We start from the raw sequence: 24,916 nt of genomic DNA, 5'->3' as shown, positions 1-24,916 counted from the left end.
TACCCCCTAATTAATAAAAAAGGAACTCTATGGGTTTTTGCCAGGAATAACAGAGTAATAAATAATTCATTGCTTAATCCTGTAAATCAGAAACCATGGAATAATCAATGTAATACTTCTGTAGACACTCAGTGAGACTATGACACTAGCTTTAATTTTATTTTCCTGGGACTTTGTGGTATAGCTACACAAATGAAATCCAAGTGTCAAAAATCACAATTGAATAGCATGAACCATGAGGAGACACACTGAACCAAGCCAGTGACAAACCGAGGAGAACAAGCTTCAAACAATGGTTATTGTAGAAAGTAAAAAATAGCCCATTAAAATTAATTTTTTAATGTGTGTTTCATCCTATAGAATTCCATGTGGGGTAAAGTAATACTAGCAAACTACTATTGCTTAACCTGCCCTGGTTGAAAAATAAAGTGATGCTATATTTACTCATATAAATTTTAAATGGTTTTACATTTTAAACTGTAATAAACAGGACTCCTAATGGAAACTCCTTTTCCCTGCTCTCCTTTACTCTCTATGGAGGGAGATATTTAAAATGAAAGTGACAAATTTTGATTACTCTGTGATGGAACAGATCCTTGAGAAGTCCAGAGAGGATGAGGCATTAACCTGAATTTTCCCAGCCTTGTTTCTTATTTTTATCTCCCTTCTCCCTTTCTTAGCATGTTACAGAAGAATCGAGTGGCAAAAACTACATCAGCCTCCCATACAATTAACCCTCAAAATTACTTTTACTCTACCTGTGTTGACCTGGCATTTTTACCCTATCACTTTAAGAGCACTTGCCCTTGAAATGCAGAATCTTTCTCATCTCCTACCGAGAAGCCATGCAATTAGGCTTGGTTTTATATAACAGATGACAAATTTTGTAAAGGCAATAGTTAAGTGCCTTAATGAAAGAAAGAAAGAAAGAAAGAAAGAAAGAAAGAAAGAAAGAAAGAAAGAGAGAAAGAGAAAGAGAGAAAGAAAGAGAAAGAGAGAAAGAGAGACAGAGACAGAGAGAAAGAGAGAGAGAGAGAGAGAGAGAGAGAGAGAGAGAGAGAGAGGAGCACCAAAGACGTTAAAATAGCATCTGATTATTCTAAAAGATTTAAAGAAGCATTGCTAGGTCATCATCATCATCATCAGCTCCTATAGATGATTCTATCAAATCATGGAGTATTAGGCTAGTACAAAACAGAAAGCCATCAGCTGTGGTTCTTTTACTTTCCTGGAATAACTCAGAGAAATTGTCAGAGATAGATTGTACTTCTTAGCTCTAAGTCATTCATTTGTTTAACAAGGATTGCCTGGTACTGTTCTGAAGAAAGCTGAAAATGAAGCCTCTTCATAGTAGGAAATTTATTGCCTCTAAAATGGTCCTAATTTCAAAATTAATAGGCTTTAAAAAAATTAATGGCCTAACTTTCTACTACCTAAAGCCAGATGTAATGGGAATAAATTGCCAGAATTGAGTCAGGACTGTATTCTGCACACACACAGAATATATGCATATCATATATAATATATAATATGTATAATATATGTATATATAATTATAATCTGTATATGTATACATATATAATATATAATATGCATATATGTATGTGTATATATGTATATATTATATATGTATATGCATATGCATAATATGCATATGTATATATTATATATGTATATGTATACATATAATATGTATATATTCTGTGTATGTGCATATATACATATTGTGTATATACATCCTGTATATATATATAACTGCATTCTGTTGCTCAGAGAGCCAAAGACTTGACTGCCCTCCCTGACCAACTTAAAAAAATTGTATAACCTCTATCTTTTAGCAATCCAACCTATCTCTGCCATTCATGGTCTTATTCAAATCCTTTTGTAAAAAATGTGTGTATATTTAAGGTCTATATAATCTCATAGAGTACAGAAATTTATGAAAGACATACAAAATCCTTGAAACACCTAGTTTTCTTTATTTGTTTTTAATTTGCTCACAATGAGATTTAACACACCAATCTATTATGAGTCTTACCACATGTCTTGATTACTCTTCTTACAGATTTAGGAACAGTATACCGTAGGTATCTCTTACCGTTTGAATCCACGATGGTGATATTGGCAGAGGCACTGTCATTTCCTAATTTGCTGATCACTTTGCACATATACTCTCCAGAATCAGCCAGTGATGCTTTGCTAATGCGAAGCTCTGACTTCCTATAAGAAAGATCAGGACCAAAGTGGTGTCAGTATATATCACAGAAATACAGTAAATATAAATATATACTTTTCTGTGCTTTCAGAGTTCTCAAACTGCCTCTCCCCACCTTACACATATGTTAAAATACAACTTCCATTACATTGATCTGACCACATGATTTTACCTAGAGTAAAAGTAAGATGTATCACATTTAAGTTATACCATGGATATCATCTTAATTTTAGCACCTAAATCAGTAGTTTAAAGGAAGTCTTCTGTAGTTTTTCTTTTTACTCCCTTATCATCACCAATAACTGTGTTATACCTTAGATTTTTAAACCCAATTGGTAAATTTTCTTAGTTTTCTATATCCAAATGCCATCAGCCACTAGAGTTTTGGAAAAGGAAAATGTATAAAGTCATTTCCTACAAGTCTGTTAAGGACACTTACTGAAGGTTAGAATAGATAAAAAATACTGTGTGCTCTTCTTCTCAGTAGAGTAATATCAAGAACAATGTTAATTTTGAATGAAGAGGATTTATCAATTCCAAAAGGAAGGGAATTTTTCTTTCCTTAAGATTCTCATTGCTGGGAGCAGAGTACCACATGAAAGATTCTTAATACTGGAATAAATATCTGGGCAACGTTATCACACAGTTTTACAAAACTCTGAATATTACATCAACATTCACCTTTTTTTTTTTTTTTTTTTAATATGGGCAGCATTGTGATCTGCTGTGTCTGTGTTTTACTGTTGCACATAACCTATAATTTAAGCAGTCTCCGAGATATAAGAACTCAGAACAGCAGGGATTGGCTCAGAGTTTACTGAAGTCTTTCTAAAGAATTATTCTAAAGCCTGGTGGGGTGGCATGCCCCTGGAATCCCGGCTACTTGGGAGGCTGAGGTGAGAGAATCACTTGGGCCCAGGAATTCAAGGTTGTAGTGCACCATGATCATGCCAGCGAATACTCACTGCACTCCAGTCTGGGCAGCATGATGAGACCCTATCTGCAAAACATAACAACAATCCTTCTATGCTTTAGCCTGGTAACTGTGATTTCCTGGGCTCTTAAGGGGATAATGACGAGGGAAAAAACAAGGGAGGAAGAAATGACAGCAATCCTTCTGGTTGCAAATCTGCCACGTTATACTTTGCTAGTTTTCTGGTGAATTTTCTGATCTTCTTGTCACACAATGTTAACTGAGTAAAACCAATTGTTCCAAATATAATCCCTACTAGTCTCCTCCAGTCTACCTGATTGAACCACCCAAAGTTCCGCATGTAGGCCCCCTGATTTTCCACCTGTGTGCTTTTGTCTGTGTCATTTCTTCTTCCTACAATGGGGATCCTGCATTCCTACACATCAAACTCTCAGCTGGACCTTCCAGGGCCATGTCAGGTGCCAAATGCTTCACCAAGCCTCTCCTGGTCGTGTAGCTGGAGCTGCTCTCATGTGCCTAAATTCTGACAGCCCTGAGTACGTGTCTCACGAGAGTTCCTTCAGTATGTGTCATCTCTCGACCTAGAACACACACTTTGGAGAGTGGAGTTATAATGTCAACTTCTTGCTAGTCTCATGGAGCATACATCAGGCTATGCTTTGTCCTCAGACATTATGGGATAAATGTGTTAATGAATGAAGAAAATATTTGGATGTTTGATTAAGTAAATATTAGGTTCTTGCTGAGTAAGCAGAACCTAATATTCCTATGGCTGGTTGGAGGAAAGGAAAAGGCCATAATGAGAGGGCACAGACCATCAGAGGTGGTCCAGACCAGGAACAGTGATGGTCAAACCAACATCGGGGCTGAAAAATTAACTTTGCGGCAGAGAGCAGTAGCTCATGCCTATAATCCCAGCACTTTGGGAGGTCGAGGTAGGCAGATCAGGAGGTCAGGAGTTCGAGACCAGCCTGGCCAACATAGTGAAACCCTGTCTCTACTAAAAATACAAAAATTAGCCACGTGTAGTGGCACGCAACTGTAGTCCAAGCTACACAGGAGGCTGAGGTGGGAGAATTACTTGAACTCGGGAGGCAGAGGTTGCAGTGAGCTGAGACCACACCATTGCACTCCAGCCTGAGTGACAGAGTGACACTTGGTCTTAAAAAAAAAAAAAAAAAAAAAAAAGGTAACTTCGCCAGTCATGACTCAATGATATCAACAGGTAAACCTGAGGTAACAAAGCAATGTGTTCCACATTCAAATAAATTTGGAAAATATTAGGTGAAATAAAGACAGGCTTTTCATTATCTTTATTCTTACAGGGTTTCTCAGGGTCTTGAATATGCTGATGTACTGTGACTCCCTGAAAGGGAATATATTATTTATTTTCTCTCAAACTTAATTGACCATGGAATCCTTTTCATTCACAAGGCGTATCTGTTAATATTTTCTGAAAATAATGGTCCACAGAAAAAAGTTGACAAAAAGCGGACGTAATTTAACAGTTTTATCTATCTATGGAATGGGGACACCACCAAGGGCCATTTAAAGAATATTCACACATTAACCAGAGACATTATTCATAGGAAAGTTTCCCCGAAGTACATCGCTATAAGCCAAAATGGGCCATTTTGATGACAAATATCTTTTCAAATAGATATGTCTTAACAATAAACTATGACAACTTTTAAAATTATCAAAATAAACCAATATTAGAATATCACCCAATGTCAGGTTGTATTAACTTTTAGGCTGAATTTTGGAGTATTCAAATATCATATGATTTTTAAAATGGATTGTCAGCTATTTATCTACTTTGTTCATACATGACAAGTTTCCTTCATGATGGGTATCTTTGAAAAATAATGCGAAAAAATTGGATATGTACAGTAAGATTTTCCAGCCCAACATTTAGCATAGTTTGCTGGAAGAATTTTCATATATAACCATGAAACCACTAGCAATAATAGAAAAATTATGAACAATATCAGGGTGGGGCATTAATATCTTGATTTTCAATGCCACAGAAAGAGTAAATTTCTAAAGTAAGAAAACAGTAGCTTTTCTTAAGTCCCCAAATGCTGAGATGAGATTACAACATCCCAAGAATGTACAACTCCAAGATTATTACAACACCCTCAAGAACAGCCCTTCTTTCCTATTTATACAGATCTAGCAACAATCCTGTTTGTATGTAAAGACTCCTTTCCTGACCCAATGCAATTAACATTTTAACTATTGAACTAGATGGAACTATAAGAAACATGGTAATCATATTTACAGTTAACATAATCTTAAAGGGATAAGTCTTAAAATCAAACTTCTCCTAATAGGCCTTGGCATTGTTTCCTGGAATACTATTCCTAGTAATGTAATCAAATGTTAGTCTTTAAAAGAAAGAGAGATTTAAAAAAATGGTTCTATGCTAAAAAAAATGTTGCATTAAAAAATGTTAAAGAGGTCTCTTTACAACAATGCATCTCGGTAGTTTTTTGCAAATCTGTACTGTGAATTTCTAAGGCAGGTATGACATGTGGCCGTGGAATCTTTTCTGTGGTGAACACCCTTGGGAATCCTAGGACAGAACATCAATGGGCCAAGACTAAGATTCAATTTGATCGAGATAAGCATCACAAGTGCATTCACGTTCGAAAATTGGTGACAAAAATACAAGAGGAGATATCCCTCGACTACAATATATGCAGAAATGAGGATTTCTAATTAGCCACATGCTTTATTATTAACCCATTTTTAAATCTCTTTTTAAAAAGAAAGAAGAACAAAAAAAACTTAGGTACTCTTTAGCCAAATTAATATTAAAGCAGAGCATTAATCAAATTGGATAAAAGCCCCAATACATTCCGCATTGGCTGGATCATATCTAGAATGCTCAATTATACTTTAGATACACTTTGGAATGATATTTGATGGGGAAAAAAAACCGTAATTAAAGGACGTTAGAAGAGGGTGATCAGAATTGAATAGGGCCTAGAAATCTTATCACTACAGAGGATTATGTTAAAGAAACAGAGGTCCCACTGGCAGACAACTATGAATGAAATATAAGTAGCTATTTAAATATATTTCCTGGATGCATATGGAAAAGGAAATTATTTGGGATTGCTAAGTCTTACAGGAAAACTAAGTCTTACAGGAAAAAGGAAACATGTTTTGAATGATATTACATAGACTAACTTTTCTGAGCATTCAAAAATGTACAGGGTGTCTTGTGAAAGAGTTAGGTTTTCTCTTTGGAAAGATTCAAGTCTGGATAGCCACCTGCCAAGCACATTCTTACAAGAATATCTCTATGCAGAGAAAGATTAAATTAGATCAGTGGTTTCAACTATTTTTTACAACAAAATCCTGTTTTAAAATGAAAGCTTAAATCAGAACCTCATAGTCAAAAATATCACACAGAAAGTGTTTCAGGTCAGAGGACCTGGTAATCCTTTTTGCAATTCAATAGAAATTTAGCACTCTACAGGGACATCATTGGAAAACCACTGACCTCAAGGAGCATACAGACCCCTCTGAATTCTAATGATACATTTAACTATCGGATTTGTCCAGCCTTGTGTCCTAGAGTAGGGACAGAATGTAGTAAGAGTGTAGAATGAGCCAAATCTTCCTTGAAAATTATATATTGCAAAAAGATTTGGCACTTTGATAAGTATGGCTACAACAGTCTTCTTTTTCTCTTTTCTGTAAGATACCATATACTGTCTACAAGAAGGAAATTAACTTGGAAAGACTACCTGATTCCCTTATAGTCATAAATATAACTTTTTGCTCTTTAATTGATGAGTTTTCTGTGGATCTGGAGGAAGGTTGGTGTTTCCATGGATTTTTATTTTCTAAAAATATTAAATGAGTTAATTCGTGGAAAGTGTTTAAAATAGTTTTTGCAATATAGTGACTTCCTAATAAGTGTTAGCTATTATTATAGTAATTACATCCTATATTCCTGAAATATTTGGATTTTCATAAGCATACATTACTTTTAGAATGAGAAAAAACAGTACAGTGTAAAAATAAATTAATGCGAAGTAATTTGAAGATAAAAATTCTGAATATTAATTTCCTTTTCATTTTTTTTAATATCAGAAAGCACACTGTGTTTTTTACTGAGTGCTCACTTACAAGGTGAATTCAAGGTTTCATTAGCTATTATTTAGTTTAGTTTTATTTTAGCTTGATTCTTCTACCATAGTTACAGGCTAAGGAAACTTAATTACACATAGGGAAGAACTCTTCTGTTTATACAGTTTTGGTTCCCTGACCCCTAAGAAATTATACAGACAGTGTTTGTGTGTGTGTGTGTCCAACACTGCTTCAGATAGTGTAAAACTGATCATCGTGAAAAGGACAAAGAAGTGAAAGAGGAAATTATGATTTTTTTTTTTTAAAGTATAGAGACGGGGTCTTGCTTTGTTTCCCAGGCTGGTCTTAAACTCCTGCACTCAAGAGATCCTCAATAGCTGGGACTGTAGGTATACACCACTGTGCTTGGCTAAAAGAGGGGCTTCTTAAACAACAGAACCAGTCACTGTACCACGTGCCTCACATAAACCATATAGAATGCCACTGAGGAGTCCCCTTTTCTACATGAGAACATTGAGATTTCATTATATATAAAGTTCAAGTGATCTGCTAGAGTTGCTCAGCTAAGATGAGAAAAAAATGCACATAAACTTTTTCCATTATAAAGTCAAAAAAGGCAACCATTAAAAATAGAAGAAATAATTTGTAATATTTTTTCAATGTGAATAAAACAATGAGAGCCAATTTTAAACAAAATTAAAATATGTAAGAGCTGAGGCAAAATTAAGGGTATCCAAAAGTGTGTGAAACATACAAATAAAAGGAAGTCAGCCTTTAATAAAGCTAAGAAAGAATAGGTATTTAAATGAGGTCAATCTGACAGTCCTCACATACGAATCTGTCATACGCCAAGCTTTTTAACCAGTTTTCTTGATTGAAATCATCCACCAGTCAAAGAAAACAAGAACAAAGAGATAAGCAGACATATAACACGAGGGCAGTTTCCATTTCTTTTAATTGGCCCCACACACGGGTTAGCGAAAGAAAACAAAGGCTCAGATAGGAATTCAAAAATCATACGAAGAACACATAGGAATGTAGTTTTTAGTAGGACCATGAGCAAAAGAAGGGTAAGATTTTACAAAATAATAGAAGTTGCATATTGCTGTGAAATTGTTCCATTAAACACCAAGGGATTACAAGGATATTTTGGCTGCTATGCACAATCTAGATTATAAAAAGTGTGAAAAAGAAGTCAAGACTAAGGATTGGAAAAGAGTTAATGTATTTAAATAAAGAGAATCCCAGAAAAATCTTACACTTCAAACTAAACTTCACCTCTACTTGGTTGATCATAGCCTAAGAAAAAGTTTAAGTCAAATAACCAACTAACCACTGCAGAACACTAATAGTCTGAATATCTTAGCAATTAAAAATCATTAATAGTAATATATAAATGAATCTGTAAAATAAGAATCTTTTAATTAAAGCCATTATCCTAAGCATGCCAGAGCCCTATGTTCTGACTTCTGACTTTATGTAGCAAAATCACAAATATCTGCTGAAAAAACACAAGAGTTAGAGTCAAGTTTAACTCTTCATTACCACTATGATCTACAGGAAGAAACTTAGCTTCCTTCATTTTCAGGATATTAATGTTTGAAATGGGTATAACAATAATTATATTCATTCTACTTATATTTACAGGATAAATTGAAATAATAGAACACCTTGCAAATGTCAATTAAATTTAGATTCAGCTGGATCCTTTAATCTTAAAAAAAACTGACAATGCTTTTTTTTTTTTATAAAAAGACGCAATTTTAGATATGACAAAATACCCAATTCTAAAAACTGAAAAGCTGATTATCAAATAGCTGTCCACTCTATACAAAGTATGTCTTATTTTTAGATCAAATATGTTAACTGTTTTGCTGCAAATGATTTATAGTTGCATCACTTCAGTACATTTTTCCCCAGTTAATTCTTTCCAGCAAGACTATTGTTTAAAAGAAGTAATTTCTGACTATTGCCCTTTCTGGTATTATGGGATTTTATTAATATGTAGACAGTGCTCTTAGCTGTCTGGACCTATGAAGCCAATATGAAAACGCTTTTCTGAATACTAATGATACTTTTATATGTCATCGAAGCCATGTAACAAATTACCTCTTTAAGTATACATGTACCTTTTCTAAAGCCTATTCATTCTAGTCAGTTCACTTTTTTAAAGAATTCATTTTCTCATCTTATCTACCGAACTTCATTTGCTTCTCTCCAGATAGCATCAGATTGAATATTTGCAGTGTGAGATGCTTTCTTCTAGAAGAACTTCTCCTCCCTCCCTTCCTCCTCCCCTGCTCTAGCAGTGTTGTAACACATGATTTCCAGAATTCCCATGTTTTATATAAGACTGAACTAGATAATCTCTATACAATCTTATGATCCCCGCCCCTGGGTACAGAGATTATAATACCCTATACCTCTTTAATTTCTCCACAGTCCTAGCATAAAACCTTTCATGGCACTTAAATATTACTGGTATCCTTTGACAGCCACGTAGAAATAAATGAGATATTACCCTGCATGTAGAGATAACTTCATTTCTTACTAACTTGTTGGATGAAAAGCAAACACCAAAATCGATTCCATCCAAAATCTAGGAGTATTTTTGTCCTGTTAAACTTCTTTATAAGAATCATACTTATCTTTTCAATTCATTCATTGTATTTCCTACTCCCCTCATGCACATATGCTGTTAAACATGAAGGTTCTCCAGTTTTAAGAAAGGAACCCAAGAAACAGATTTGTACCAAATCTATTTAATCTATATAGCAAAATCACAAGTATCTGTTGAAAAGGCATGAGACTTAGAGTCAGACCTATTTCAAATCTAAGTTTAACCATTCATTACCACTATGATCTACAGGAAGAAACTTAACTTCCTTCTTTCTCAGTATATTACATTTTTTAATGGGTATAACAATAATGAACTCAGTTCTCACTGAGTCTCTTACTAGTTATATGACTTGAGGCAAAGCAGAACACTTTTTTGACACTCAATTTCCTAATCTGCAAAGTAAGATAGTTGCCATGTGCTGTTGAACTGCTACATATTGGAATAATGTAAAAAAATAAGTAATATTAGGTATAAAAATGCCATGTCTCTTTACAATATTACATTTTGTATCTTTGAAGTACCACCTGCTGCAGAAAGTGATACAATACATTTTATTATACTTTCAAAGCAACAGATCTATCTGACATGATCAATAACTAGAGTCAACATGTAGTTAATAAAGTAAGTATATAGCTTATAAAACCACAGAAACTAGAAAAAAAAACCTAATTACAGTCATCAGAGCAAACAAACACTTTGATAAGATTAAATTTAATTCTCACTGTAATCACTTTGCTCATGAATGTGTAACAACTTTCTGGCTAATGTCCTATAAAATCAAAGTACAGGAGAATGTTCTGTTGCTTCTGTTACCATACTTGGGGGTTCACTGTGACATGTGAGTGCAGAAAATATCATCTTTGAGTTTGGAACCACTATTATACATGTCACATTGATTAAAAGACTCTTTAGAAGCAGAAATCCAACTGACTTTTCTCTGATTTCAAAATGTAGTTTGATATTAGAAGAAATGATTCTTAAGTAAGGAAGTAAATAAGAATGAAGAGTGTGGGTATGATAACAGAGCATCATCTTAGAGTAGATCCAGAATGCATCCACCAAGATGTTACAGGAATCACATGAAGCCCTGTCAAATATGGACCCCCTCAGGGAGAGTAGGAACATTTAAAATTCTTGCTACTTAAGATTACCTGATTTTAAAATCTGCTAGAGTGACAATGTGCTTTATCAGCAGTGTCAGTTAAAAATTCTTATTAGATATAATTATATCATTAACCCCACGTTAAAAAATAGTCTGAATTCAACTGGTTACATTCCAATTCTTTCTATAAATCTAAGTATTTACTGAGCTTTATAATGAAGTTGTGATTTTAGCTGTGTAAGGCACTGGTACTCTACATTATTATATGCATTTGTCTTATTTTAAAGAAATTGGTTTTTTTTTTCTTTCTTTTTTTTTTTTTTTGAGACAGAGTCTTGCTCTGCTGCCCAGGTTGGAGTGCGGTGGCATGCTCTTGGCTCACTGCAACATCTGCCTCCCGGGTTCAAGTGATTGTCCTGCCTCAGCCTCCCAAGTAGCTGGGATTACAGGCACCCACCACGCCCGGCTACTTTTTGTGTTTTTCATAGAGACGGGGTTTCACCATGTTGGCCAGGCTGGTCTCCAACTCCTGACCTCAGGTGATCTGCCCTCCTCGGCCTCCCAAAGTGTTGGGATTGGAGGCATGAGCCACTGTGCCTGGCCAAAAAATTGAATTTTAGGATCTATTACTATGACAGCATCTGCCACTAATGCACTCTTCCTTCTTCCCTTCCATCTCTTCTTACTTCCTATAGCTCTTTCTCCATCCATCCTTTCTTTTCTTTATCAACAAGCTGTAAGAACCAGAAACTCTGAATTCTTGCCTACGTGATAAGATGATTTTTTGTCGTTATATAATGAAACAGCTTTTCACTTGTTATCTATCGTGTTTCTGATAGTAAGCTCACTTATTAGGGCCTAAATAACGTTTATATGTTATATTACTTTATTGTTGGGGCAGTCTCTACTATTTTATGGATTATACTTACCCTGGCTTTTTTTGTATCTTGATGTTTTGTGGTTTGTTTTTCCGATTCAATTCATTCCCATTCTTGAACCACTTGAATCTGAGAGAGGAGTATTCAGAACTGGTTTCACATCGAAGGACTAGTTTGGAACCTGCAGCCGACTCCTGGCTTTTCATCTCTTTCAATCGGGGAGGCAAGGCTAAAATAAGAAAAGAGAAGGAAAAAACAATTCTGATCACCAGGCAATCTTTCAAAGAGAAACATTTAATTTTGAGTTAGCCTGATCAAGGCACCATTCCCAAGGTTTTATTAACAGAGAGAAAAACAATCTCAAAATGGATGAGTGAAAATGGATCTCATCTTGGAGAAAAATAAAATGCCCAAATAAAATATACTCAGAAAAAAAAGAGAACCTAGATTAGAAAATTATTCCTTAAAAAAATTTGAGATAGTTACTTCTTCAAGCTTATATTCTCTGATGCCATTAAGAATCCTGAACATTGGTAATTTCAAATAACCAAAAGCCTGTGTTAAAGGAGCATATGTAGGCCGGGCGCGATGGCTCACACCTGTAATCCCCCAACTTCAGGAGGCTGAGACAGGAGGATCACTTGAGCTCAGAGGTTGGAGAACAGTTTGGGCAAGTGGTGAAACCCCATCTCTATGAAAATACAAAAATTAGTGTGGCATGTGGCATGTACCTGTAGTCCCAGCTACCTGGGAGGCTGAGGTGGGAGGACCACCTGAGCCCAGGAAGTCAATGCTGCAGTGAACTATGATCCCACCACTGCACTTCAGCCTGAGCAACGGAGTAAGATTCTGTTTCAAAAAAAAAAAAAATTAAAAAAAATAAAAATAAAAGGAGAATATGTAACCGGGCCATTATTTTTAAAGCGTGTTCACATCCCAAATCACAGTGTATCACAGTTCTGTGAATAGGCGCAGGAAGCATCACATCCATTTTTAAAATCGGGAAGTTTAATTTCAGAGATAAGTAAGTGGCTGACTTTATCCATGGTTACAAAGTTTGTGGGTACTCAGAGCTAGGGCTCATTTCACTATCCTGTCATCAGAGAGGACCAAAGAACACAGAAAACCCATCAATCTTAACAATGGCCCCTTTCTTCAAGACAGAAGTTCTCTGATGCTACCACTCTTTGACTGGACCTACACAGCTGCTATCCCAAACACAACGAATGGACCATTCCAGATGACCACTACTCACATCAAATTCTCTCTTTGATCAGATTTAGTGCATGTAAATAGTCTCAACAGAGACTGTGAGTACTTAAATTATGCATTAACTTGGAGAATACATTAAACACCTACATACCATTCGTATTTTAAGCAAGACAGCTTAAAAATATCTACTGAAATACTTACAGATAAAATGTTATAATATCTGAGATTTGCTTCAAGATAATATGGTGGTGGGGAATGGATAGGCATAAAGTTGAAAAACAATTACCAAGAACCCGATAACTGTGGAAGCGGGTAATACGGACATGTGGTGGTGTGTTATGCAATTCCATATAGTATGTCTAATTCTGTTTATCACAGCCATTTGTTAAAAGCATAAATGAATAAATTTTCCTCTGCACACATAATTTCACTTAATAAGTATCAAACATCACAGAACCCGAGAATTCAACAACTCTCTGTTTCCTCAGAGTCTCAGAAAAGCCAGCTACAAAATCTACTTCTGCTCCAGTTCAGGAATGTTAAATAGGAACTCCCAGAAAACAAACCCAGGCAAATGAGTCTGCACCTCCCTGATTCAGTACCTACTTATTCACTGGGTAAGGGGCTCAAGACTCCAAGGGACAGTAATCAGGGTCACCTAACCATGAACAGGAAATGGAGTACCTTTCCTACTCAGGGAACTCTATTTGTTTTTCTACGATTCTGCCCTTGCCAAGTAAATCCAAAAAATGTCAAGAATGAACACATGAAGTTTCCAATAAATTTCAGAAAAAAATCATCTGAACACTGTGATTTCTTAGCAGTACCCCTACAGTTACATATCCCCCTTTTTATTTATTTGGTGGCTGGGAGATGAGGTGGAGAAGCAGGCATTTAATGTAGCAGACACACTGACAAATTAGAAAACTTATTTTAGCTGTTCTTAGCCCCTGATACCTGATGATTTTGTCTGGTTCCTTTTTTTTTTTTTTTTTTTTTTTTTGACAGCTTGAAAATATTTTTTTCTGAAAAGCTTTCATAGAAGTCTTTTTAAAATGTGGTTCATGAATCTCTGTTTTGCAGGTTTTTAAAAACAGACTAAATTCTTATGTATCTGAAATAGTGTCTACATATTTCTGTTAACTCCTTAAGATCATTTTTAACTTTGTGAGCCTGGTGATGGGATTGATTGATTGATTGATTGATTGATTGATTGAGACAGGGTCTTGCTCGGTTGCACAGGCTGGAGTGCAGTGGCATGATCATGGCTCACTGCAACCTCTACCTATTGGGCTCAAGCGACCCTCCCACCTCAGCCTCCTGAGTAACTGGAACCAGAAGTGCATGCCACTATGACTGGCTGATTGTTGTATTTTTTGTAGAGACAGAGTTTTGCTATGTTAGCCAGGCTGGTCTCAACATCCTGGGCTCAAACAGTTTGCCTCCCTTGGCCTCCCAGGATGTTGGGATTACAGGTGTGAGCCAAAGGCCTGGTGAAGGGTTTTAAAGAAACAAATCTGCTGGTTGTCTATGACACCAAAAAAACTGGTTTACATATATTAAGAAAAATACATTGCCTCATTAATTTATGTATAAACTGAAATAACTAGTTTGAATTCTTCACCCCTCTTAATTTTACATTTAACTTGGGAACACACCAGAACTTCCAAGGTTTATTCCCTTGCCTCTAAGCAAAATGCCTTATACATGAATTTTCTTGTCTCTGCTGCCCCTGAGACAGCAAGACCAATGCCCCTCTCTTCCTCTTCCTTCTCAGCCTACTCAACATGAAGATGACAAGGATGAAGACCTTTATAATGATCCACTTTCACCTGGTGAATAGTAAATATATTTTCTCTTCCTTGTAATATTGTCTTCATGTTACTGTATTATAAGAATACCATATATAACACATATAAGATAAAAATATTTATTAATCAACTGTTTGTGTTATCAATAAGACTTCCAGTCAACAGTAGGCTATTAGTAGTTAAGTTTGGGGGGGTCAAAAGTTATACTTAAATTTTTGACCACACAGGGGATTGGCACCCCTAATGCCTGCATTGTCTGAGTGTCAACTGTACTTCAGATACCTTCTCTTTAAGGACCATGTTCCCCACTTACCACTCCATATATTTGCTTATCAATATAGTCTGAACATAAATCTATGGAGACTTTGTTTTCTTCCACTTTGATAAACATTTTATCACAAAATCAGTTTGTCTCTCTCTTTCCCTCTTTTCTCTCATTCCCTCTTTTCTTTTCTCTCTTTAGCTCATCTCTCCTTCCTCTTCACCTTCTGTTTTCATTAGTTTATTTCTTATTTCTGTATTAGGTGTCTTGATTTCAAACATGAGTAAACAATATGACAAATTCAAAATGAGAGATATTCTACAAAACACCTGAAACAGGCTTTAAAATCAATGTCATAAATAACAAAAAAGACAGTGAATGTGATCTAGATTAAAGGAGACTAAAGAGACATGGCAAGTCAATGCAATGTGGAGCTACTGATTGAATCCTGCTCCAAGGGAAAAAGAGCTACATAGGATATTATTGGGACTACTGGGGAAATCTGAATAAAAATATTGTATCAAAGTTAAATTTCTCAAGTGGGAGCACTGCATTGTGGTTACGCAAAGGAATCTCCTTGTTCTTAGACAATATCTGCTTAAGCATTTAGGGGTAAAATGTCATGATGTCTTCAACTAAACTTTAGATGCTTTAGCAAATAGAAATACATTTATACATATACACACTAACAGATACATAGAGGAAAATAAAACCGGCAGCCTTGGTCTGTCTCTGATTTTCTGCCTTTCTCATCTGGTCTTTCTGCCATTAGATAAAAGACCTAGGCTTCATTAAGTACGCACGTGTGTGTGTGTGTGTGTGTGTGTGTGTGTGTGTGTGTCTGTGTGCATTAGTCTGTTCTTTTTTCAACTTTTATTTTAGATGCAGGGGGTACATGCACAGATTTCTGTATGGGTAAATTGAGTGTTGCAGGGGTTTGCTGCATAGATGACTTTGTTGCCCAAGTAACAAGCATAGTACCCAACTGGTAGTTTTTCAGTCGTCACGTTCCTCTCGCTCTACACTCTCAAGGAGGTTCTGGTGTCTATGGTTTGCTTCTTTATGTTCATGTCATTAAGTATTTTTAAAGTCTTGGTTAATTTGCAGTTATGAAAGAAATTCTTGTAATTATTGGAGTTAATAATTTATAAGTTAAATTTAATAATGATATCATTTAAATTCATTTAAATCATTTAAATTCTGCCGGCAGTATTGCACTGAAATGTTCATATGGTTCATCCTCACAATTGTGACTTCAAGGGCTCCAACCCCATTAGGTCTTTTGATGGAAGGAAACCAATTGCTCATTGGGCAGGTCAACATTTCTCCTTTCCTTTGGGGTCCATACGCAGAGTGGTAAATCCCTTGTCTTATGAGATGATCTACAATGCAATGAGGCAGAGACCTTCAGACCCAAGGTCTTCTTAGCTAAAATATTCCCTCTTAAGCTGACCCTGATGTACGAACATTTCTCGGTGTTTGGGGTTCAAGGATACCTCTAGTGACCAGCCTGAATTTCTCTCTCTTGCACATAGTTCCAAATCCATCAGATGTGGAAGAGCTCATGGCTACTCTAACTTTGCATCCCTAGAAGTCCAGGTGTAACAATGTGCCTGCTGTGTCCTTCTGGGGTAACTTTTATGACATGAGGATATCCAGCTTTTCAGAAAACAGTTCTCTTAAGTTGATAACTCAAAATCCTCCACAGCATAAGTGAAGAAACACATCTGTGTACTACCAACAGAGCTGCACAATTGCATCCTTGACCTATGGGTGTCCTGCTGTCAGTGGTACCTTCTAGACAAGGACTACACAAAGTTTCTCACTCACTCAGGGTAGAACCCAAATTCAAGTATCAAGGACACAGGGCAATAATTTTAAACCTTTTTTTTATCTTTGTGGATATCATTTGAAACTTTTTGTCTTCCAGGACTATTGGAATAGCCCTGAATATTTCACAGATTCTTACAAAAATGCAAACTAATATTTGAGACCATGTGGTTTATATGATTTTTTTCATCCTTCCATAATGAGTCAATTTTCAACAGAGGAAAATTTCTTTTGTCATAGATTGTATAAATAGCTATCTGTTAATAGAATTCATTTTCATGTTTCTCAGGCATATGCTTTACTCACATGAAACAATCTCATTTATTTCACTGAAATAAAACCTATTCACCAAGTGTCTTCCAATACCTAGTAATAACTTTATAAGGCCAATGGTAGTTCCTAAACTTGGGGTCAATTCTTGTTAACTGAGTACTCGAATTTTAAAAGTGCAAAAAATTTGTTACTTGTCTTGCAAGTCTTATCTACGCATAAAAGGTCTGTTAATAAAAAATTGGCTGAAGGTAAGCTCAAGGCTAAGTTAATGCTTCAAATGCAGGAGGTGTTCCGAGAATCTTAAGTGTGATTTAATTGTATTTGGTCTACCGCAGTTCATAATTTTGCTTTCTATGTGTTTCTCGAGGGGTGGTAGTTCCACACCCTGAAACAATTTAATAACAGAGCAAGTTTTAAGCAGTCTGTGCCTAAATCTATTTCAAACTTGCTTGACATTAATATAAACATATCCACACCCTTAGAAATGCATCAACGGAGGCACACAGTCAAGTGCAAAGAACAGCCTTTTAAAACAGACATACAAATGCCATCAGACCAATGCCACACATTTCACAGGCACTTCTTTCGAATACTTCTTTTTACAGGCTTTAAGTATTTTCAAAGATTTTAAAAGATCACAAATATACTCTTCTGACTCTAACTCAAAACATGCAGGTATACGAGGTATACTTCCAAAGTCTACTTTTGTGATCCGCTTTTCCTATTTGCTATGTCACACGATTTAGGAAAAAAACTTGTGGTAATCCAAAAATACTTATATTTCATATTCTGTCCACCACAAAAACTCAGTGCGGTATGTTCATGTATTCCAATAATTTAATGGGTGAATAAATACTTGTGGTAAGGGCAAAATAAATTTCCAAAAAGAAACCCCTCATTCATCTAAGCAATCCTCTTGTTTTAATCATCTACTGTGCCCTTATTTTTCAAATATTATCCATGCAGCTATATCAAATATTGTACTGTATTGTTAAGAACAGGAAACAAATTTTAGCATGTGTATGCTGCAGAGAGAACGCTGATGGCATGTGACACTAGATAAGTTGTTATTTCTGGTCTCTGGAGGATCTGACAATGCAAAGCTAGCTCCTATCTTTACTTTCCACGTTTGTGCAGCTAATCTGAACAGCCTCAACACATTGAACAAATTACACAGGAAATCTGCAAAATATTATCAAGTAACAGTGAGCTTTCAGCTATGATCCCAGTGAAGTCTTCCCTGCATAAATGTGTAAAAAGCCCACCATGACACATGTGCAGATCCCACAGTGACAACCGGTGACTGACAATTATGTTAGCTAATGAAAGCCACACGAACATCATTAATCAATCCTCTATGCAGGCTGTCCTTTTGTTAATAGTCATGTTAGAAGTAGATAAATTACTATGGAGAGTCTCCAAAACTCCCCCGATCATATTTCTCCCTCCTTGGACTAACTCACAAAGTTGATTACAGTCCTGCAACAGAGTGGATAAACTTTGTGCTCTTCCATCTGGTCTTCTCTTCTGAGCTGCACTCACAAATTTGGCTATAAAAGGGAAAGTTTGTCTTATCAGATGAAAATGTGTAAATATAGCTGTGTAAAAGGCAGCACATTCTAGTGGTAATGGTATTGTGGAATGCATCTAGGTTTTAATGCCCTGCTGCTGATGCGGTGGGTGATGTTGAGTTATATCCCGCATTGCCCAACAAGACCATTATTTGTTGCCACCTGTGGTGATGTTGTGCTCACCCTGCCCTGTGTTCTAGATGAATCAGGCTTCAGACAGAATGTTCTTGATTCAAGTTAAATAGAGTTCCCTGTGAGCTGAAATGGAGTTGCGATTTGTCCCTGCTTATTGAGGAAGGAGGATGGCACCTTCATTTGAAATAAAAGTTGCCATAAAATTCAGTATTTTGTTATAAAATATTCTCAAGCTGACTCTATCTACTACTGGCAGCAAACTAAATCCAACCAGCAAACATGCTGGGAATAGGCTTTAAAGTAGGACTAAGATGGCTGGACTCTGGAAACTCCATTCTAGCAGTTCCATGTCCAACTTCTTATATAATACAATGATGTATATATGAACTACTGAATTTTATTTGCAAGCATGCTGAATGACCTCACATCACATGCATAGAATGTGTCATTACACAACATAAGAGAATAAAATTGGGGGCACCATTTCAGCATTTTACTTCTAACACTCATCACAGTGGTGCCACTACGCCAGAGCTGGCTTCCTACTAGTGCTTCATTTTGATTTCCCAAACATATTGGTTTCCTTTGGTGGGGGATTTTACATGCGGATGTCCTCCAAGTTTCACTTCTCACAATTAACTGCTACAAAATGACTGAAACAGTATTCTTTAAGATATTTGATTTGAGGGTATGAGCCACAGCTAGCCCAGTTAAATAGTATGCCTATGCTAAGGCCATCGAAGATGATTAATCATATTCTACATCTGAAAACCATACTCAACTGACGGCATTTAAAAAACACACGTAGAGGGCTGGGCGCCGGTGGCTCACGCCTGCAATCCCAGCACTTTGGGAGGCCAAGGCAGATGGATCACATGAGATCAGGAGTTCAAGGCCAGCCTGACCAACATGGTAAAACCCCATCTCTACTAAGAACACAAAAATTAGCCAGGCATTGTGACACATATCTGTAATCCCCGTTACTAGGCAGGTAGAGGCATGAAAATCACTCGAACTAGGGAGGCGGAGATTGCAGTGGGCAGTCCACTGCACTCCAGCCTGGGTGACAGGGTGAGAGTCCATCTCAAGAAACAAAACAAACAAGCAAAAAACACATATACAAACACAGGGCCATTCAAGGAATTTATCCCTACCAAATCAAACAAGGGTAGGCAAGTTACTAGCAGGGGGTCACAGTCCCTGTTTGGAGGATCAGGCTATTGCCTGACTGTGTATGTGTCCATTTTGATTGATACTATACCTAAACATCAAAATTACGAAATTTATTGAATGGAAGATACACAGGATCTCAGGCTCTCCTAACCCAAAGTAGGACTTCAAGTGTCTGCTGAAAGGATGAGGAAGAATCTGGAAGACACCGACAAAGAAGAAACCCAGGTACAAAATGATTCCAGAGGCCCCATCTATCTTCTCTATGACTTTTTATTACTTGGAATTGTGGGACCCTGTGACATTGTTTGTGTTCTATATGCCACTGGGCTAGGACTCTTATGCTGCTCTGCTGTCAGACACTAACAAAAATGACATGTAAATCTAACGGGAAACTTGTCAAGTAAGTTGAATTATCTTTACTTTGAAGTTTTCATGTTTTGTATTTCTCTTATCTGGTCATCACTGCTGGAGGACTCTCAAACTGGACCCCGCCTCAGCTGAGACCCTGGTCATTTCCTTGCTAGCTCATTTATTTCACCTAATTTCAGAGTCTAGCCAGAGTGGTCAGATGGTTCTTGTATTATTGCAAGAAGAGCGCATACATTTTCACATTACTTTCTCTGCTTTAATTTTTTTTTTTTTTTTTTTTTTTTTGAGGCAGAGTCTCACTCTGTCACCCAGGCTAGAATGCAGTGGTGTGATGTTATCATAGATTACTGCAGCCTTGGAATCCTAAGCTCAAGTGATCCTCCTGCCTTAGCTTTTCATATATCTGGGACCAGAGGCACAGGTACACATCACCATGCTGGTTTTTTTTTTTTTTTTTCTTGGTATACGGAGATTCACTATGTTGCTCAGGCTGGTCTCAAACACCTAGCTTCAAGCAATCTTCTTGCTTCAGCCTCCCAAAGTGCTGGGATTATAACTGTCAGCCACCATGCCTTCTAGGCCCTCAAGTCAAAGTTGCTCTTCCCCATTGACTGACCAGGGTCTACAGGATGCTGGTTTGCTCCCTTAACTGTTAATGTGCCTTGTTGTTACTACATATTCCCAAAGTTACCATTTGGTCAAATCTCCTTTCATCTGCAACAGTTCTGGTATGTATTTCATGAAAGATACATAATGATTATTTCCACTTACAGGCCAGGAGATGGAAACTGATAGGGGAACTTAATGTTGTAAGTCTAACAAGCTGTAGAACCAACACTTAAACCTAGGACGGTTTATCATACCTAGTTTTCCTACAAAGTTTGAAGTGGAGGTAGAAAACAGAGAGAAGGATAGTAGATTAAAAATCTGGGAAAGACTACTCCATTTCATAGCCACTACAGTAAATTTTTTTGTTCTTATGAGCTATATAAATCAAATCACCTCTCCCCATTTGTCTGAGAGAAATTTACAATACTGTAAAATTCTACAAGGGAAAATGAATGCAGGTTTATTAGGTAAGATAATTTTTCACCCTGATAATTGAAATTAGTTATTTATTGAAATTAGCAATCTCCCTTTTCTATACAGTTCCTTGCCCTGTACTTCCCAGTTAGGGGCTAAAGATAAAAAACTTAAAACAACTATAATATATTTTCAAAGCCTATGAGATGAAGTTAAATAAAGTCCCTTTTATTTATAGTACATCTATATATAGTATATATAGTAGTATGTAGTATATACATATATACATATTTTATATATATATATAGTATTTTCAACCATAAATGCCTTTGAATAATAACAGCTGATACTTATTGAGTACTTACTACGTGCCAGGCATTGTTCTAAGAGCTTTATGCTCATTAACATTTTTAAGTTTCATGATAACTCCAGGAGGTATGTATTATTATCATTATCCTCAACTTACAGATGAAGAAACAGAAACAGAGAGGTAAAGTAACCTGTCTATAGTCACATAGCTGGTATACTATCAAGTCAGTATCTGAACCCAGGAAGTCTGACTCCAGAGCCCTGGCTCTTAACTACTAGACAATATGCTAAAGATTTTATTTATTGATCTATCAATAGGGACCATATTTTCCTCACAAAACTTGGGATACACCACATGACATTATTTCTGCACTTATTCCACATGCAAAAGACAGTCTGAGAAATACAGTAGATATGCAAAATTGCTGAATTTTCTGAGCTACTTGGATAATTTAAGGGGAAATAAAACAAGACAATACTTGCAATTGGTGTTAAAAAAAAATCGTTTGAACTATGTAGTTGTCTATCTGTCATATGCCAAATGCCACAAGGGTTAACAGTGCTGTATCTCACTCCTGTGTTCACTGCGATGTGACAACCCCCACGTGAAGATACAGCAACAAACGTGTCTTAATGGATTAACGTTGTTCTTTCGAGGTGTAAAGGCAATACACCGTGACAATGAACACTGGAGCAAATCACTGCACCACGGCTAGCAGCTGGAAGGTAAGTGTTCCACAGGCCTAATTGATTCTATCACCACAGCTGCCCCCAATTATAAGAACATCTCACTCTCAGACATAAAGATGTCCAGCAAGCTTCACTGAAGGCAATCAACTCACAGGGTTAAAATGGATCCAGTACAATTTTACCTAATCGATGTGTAGCAAATTTCACGTGACATAAGCTTATAAATATGATTTTTTCCATTGTCATAAAATAGGAGTTTTTTCTTATGTGTTATATATACCAGCCATATTCACTTCCAAAATGTTAAACAGAAAAATTGAGAAACATCTAGTTACTAAAAATTTAATATATATTTACTTATTTTCTTATTGTCAAGTTTTTTTTTCTGTTCTGATGCGTTTATTGCTTAGGTAAATTTAGCACATTAACATGACTTTGATATGTTAATATTTGTCTTTATAACCATTTCTTTGTTGAAATACATTTAATTTATGTCACTAAAATTCTCTTTTTTATTTAAAGAAGAAATTTACTTACATGTTCTAAACTAAATAAATTCCCAGGTAAGATGAGTTAGCACTTGATTATAGTTTCAAACAATGATAACTATGCGAAAACTTTTAAGCATTGCATATAAATGAACAAAGTTCCTGATACATGATCTAAGAACATTAGTTCCCTATAATCTATTTTTTTCACACAGCCATTTAAAACTTATTCCTTCTGTGAAAAAGAAAAATTTTAGCAGAGCTAATTCTGAAATAAAAGTGTCCTTTCAGGACTTCTAAAATCTGTTTCTTTGTTATTTACTCAGATCTACTTTCTTAGTAATTATGGTTTTCTGATTTTTTCATTTTTGTCCATAGATGACTTATTAAAGAGAATGATACTAAAACCTTAGTACCTGCCAGGATTGAAAGCCTTCTTTACTCGTTGAGGCCTACAATATCAAAGTTAAATTTCTCTCTGCTCCGTTCACTACAGTTTTAAGTAACCAACGTTGCATCCCTTCTTCAGCAGGGTCCACATTTGACTTTCTGAGGACCTTCAAAGCTTTCATAGCCTCCTTGTACTCTTAAGCAGGCCAATGGACAACTTAAGAATTGAATTCCTTTTTTTTGTTTTTTTGTTTTGAGACGGAGTCTCGTTCTGTCGCCCAGGCTGGAGTGCAGTGACCGGATCTCAGCTCACTGCAAGCTCCGCCTCCCGGGTTCACGCCATTCTCCTGCCTCAGCCTCCCGAGTAGCTGGGACTACAGGCGCCCGCCACCTCGCCCGGCTAGTCTTTTTGTATTTTTTTTTTAGTAGAGACGGGGGTTTCACCGTGTGAGCCAGGATGGTCTCGATCTCCTGACCTCGTGATCCGCCCACCTCCGCCTCCCAAAGTGCTGGGATTACAGGCTTGAGCCACCGCGCCCGGCCAACAATTGAATTCTTATCATTTTACTTCTACCCCACAAGAAAGACCAGGGAAGGCAAATTCCTTACCTTAGGGTTCCCAGTGACATGAATTTGCTGAAGAGGTGGAAAATAACCAAAGTCAAATTAAACAGATCATTGACAGTAAGAAACTTGGTGCTACATTATTCTGTGACTACATTCTGTGGCCAATATAACTTCAAGGCTGCTACACTTTCCCATACAGTCCTCCGAAGTCAAACTGTATGATGGAAGTCAGTGCCCTTTGGTGTCATAAAACACACAAAAAGGAATTCTAATAAGAGAGTCCAAATGTGTAGTCTCCCCTGTTTTACATAAAGCATAAATTCCTTAAAGAATCTTTTGAAAGTGAAAGTGAGCTGCTTCCCATACATTCTGACACAATCCACTGACTCCCAGAATGTAATACAATTTTCTCAGCACAAAGACTCAAAAATGTTACACAAAAGAAGCCAACATGAAGGTCACTTAGCGTGTCAACATGTAGCTTTCCTTACCCTACTACTAGCTACACTGGAGACCTTGCATGGATTGCACCATCTTGGGTATAACTTTTTTCGTGCTGAAATGAGATCATGTATGAAAGTACTTTCTGCCGGGCGCGGTGGCTCAAGCCTGTAATCCCAGCACTTTGGGAGGCCGAGACGGGCGGATCACGAGGTCAGAAGATCGAGACCATCCTGGCTAACACGGTGAAACCCCGTCTCTACTAAAACTACAAAAAAACTAGCCGGGCGAGGTGGCGGGCGCCTGTAGTCCCAGCTACTCGGGAGGCTGAGGCAGGAGAATGGCATGAACCCGGGAGGCGGAGCTTGCAGTGAGCCGAGATCCGGTCACTGCACTCCAGCCTGGGCGACAGAGCGAGACTCCGTCTCAAAAAAAAAAAAAAAAAAAAAAAAAAAGAAAGTACTTTCTAAAGAGTAGGCTAAATAGTGGTAGTCTAAGAAATGCCTTCTGGGTGAG

General features: G+C 36.7%; 1 protein-coding gene across 12 annotated transcripts in view; it reads right to left on the bottom strand.

Moving 5' to 3' along the window:
- NRG1 (neuregulin 1) overlaps positions 1 to 24,916 on the bottom strand; it is a 1,121,522-nt gene that overhangs the window by 168,021 nt on the left and 928,585 nt on the right. For all 12 annotated transcript variants that reach the window (XM_037983814.2, XM_007962130.3, XM_073018027.1 and 9 more), the window contains exons 2-3: positions 11,908 to 12,085; positions 2,099 to 2,220 (exon numbers count right to left, since the gene is read on the bottom strand). In XM_037983814.2, the coding sequence (XP_037839742.1) occupies positions 2,099 to 2,220; positions 11,908 to 12,085 (300 nt within the window). The remainder of the gene's footprint in view (positions 1 to 2,098; positions 2,221 to 11,907; positions 12,086 to 24,916) is intronic.

The sequence above is a fragment of the Chlorocebus sabaeus genome, chromosome 8, assembly GCF_047675955.1.
Source record: "Chlorocebus sabaeus isolate Y175 chromosome 8, mChlSab1.0.hap1, whole genome shotgun sequence".
NCBI classification, from domain to species: domain Eukaryota; kingdom Metazoa; phylum Chordata; class Mammalia; order Primates; family Cercopithecidae; genus Chlorocebus; species Chlorocebus sabaeus.
The sequence above is the reverse complement of the archived record's forward strand: the minus strand, read 5'-3'. Positions and strand labels throughout refer to the sequence as shown.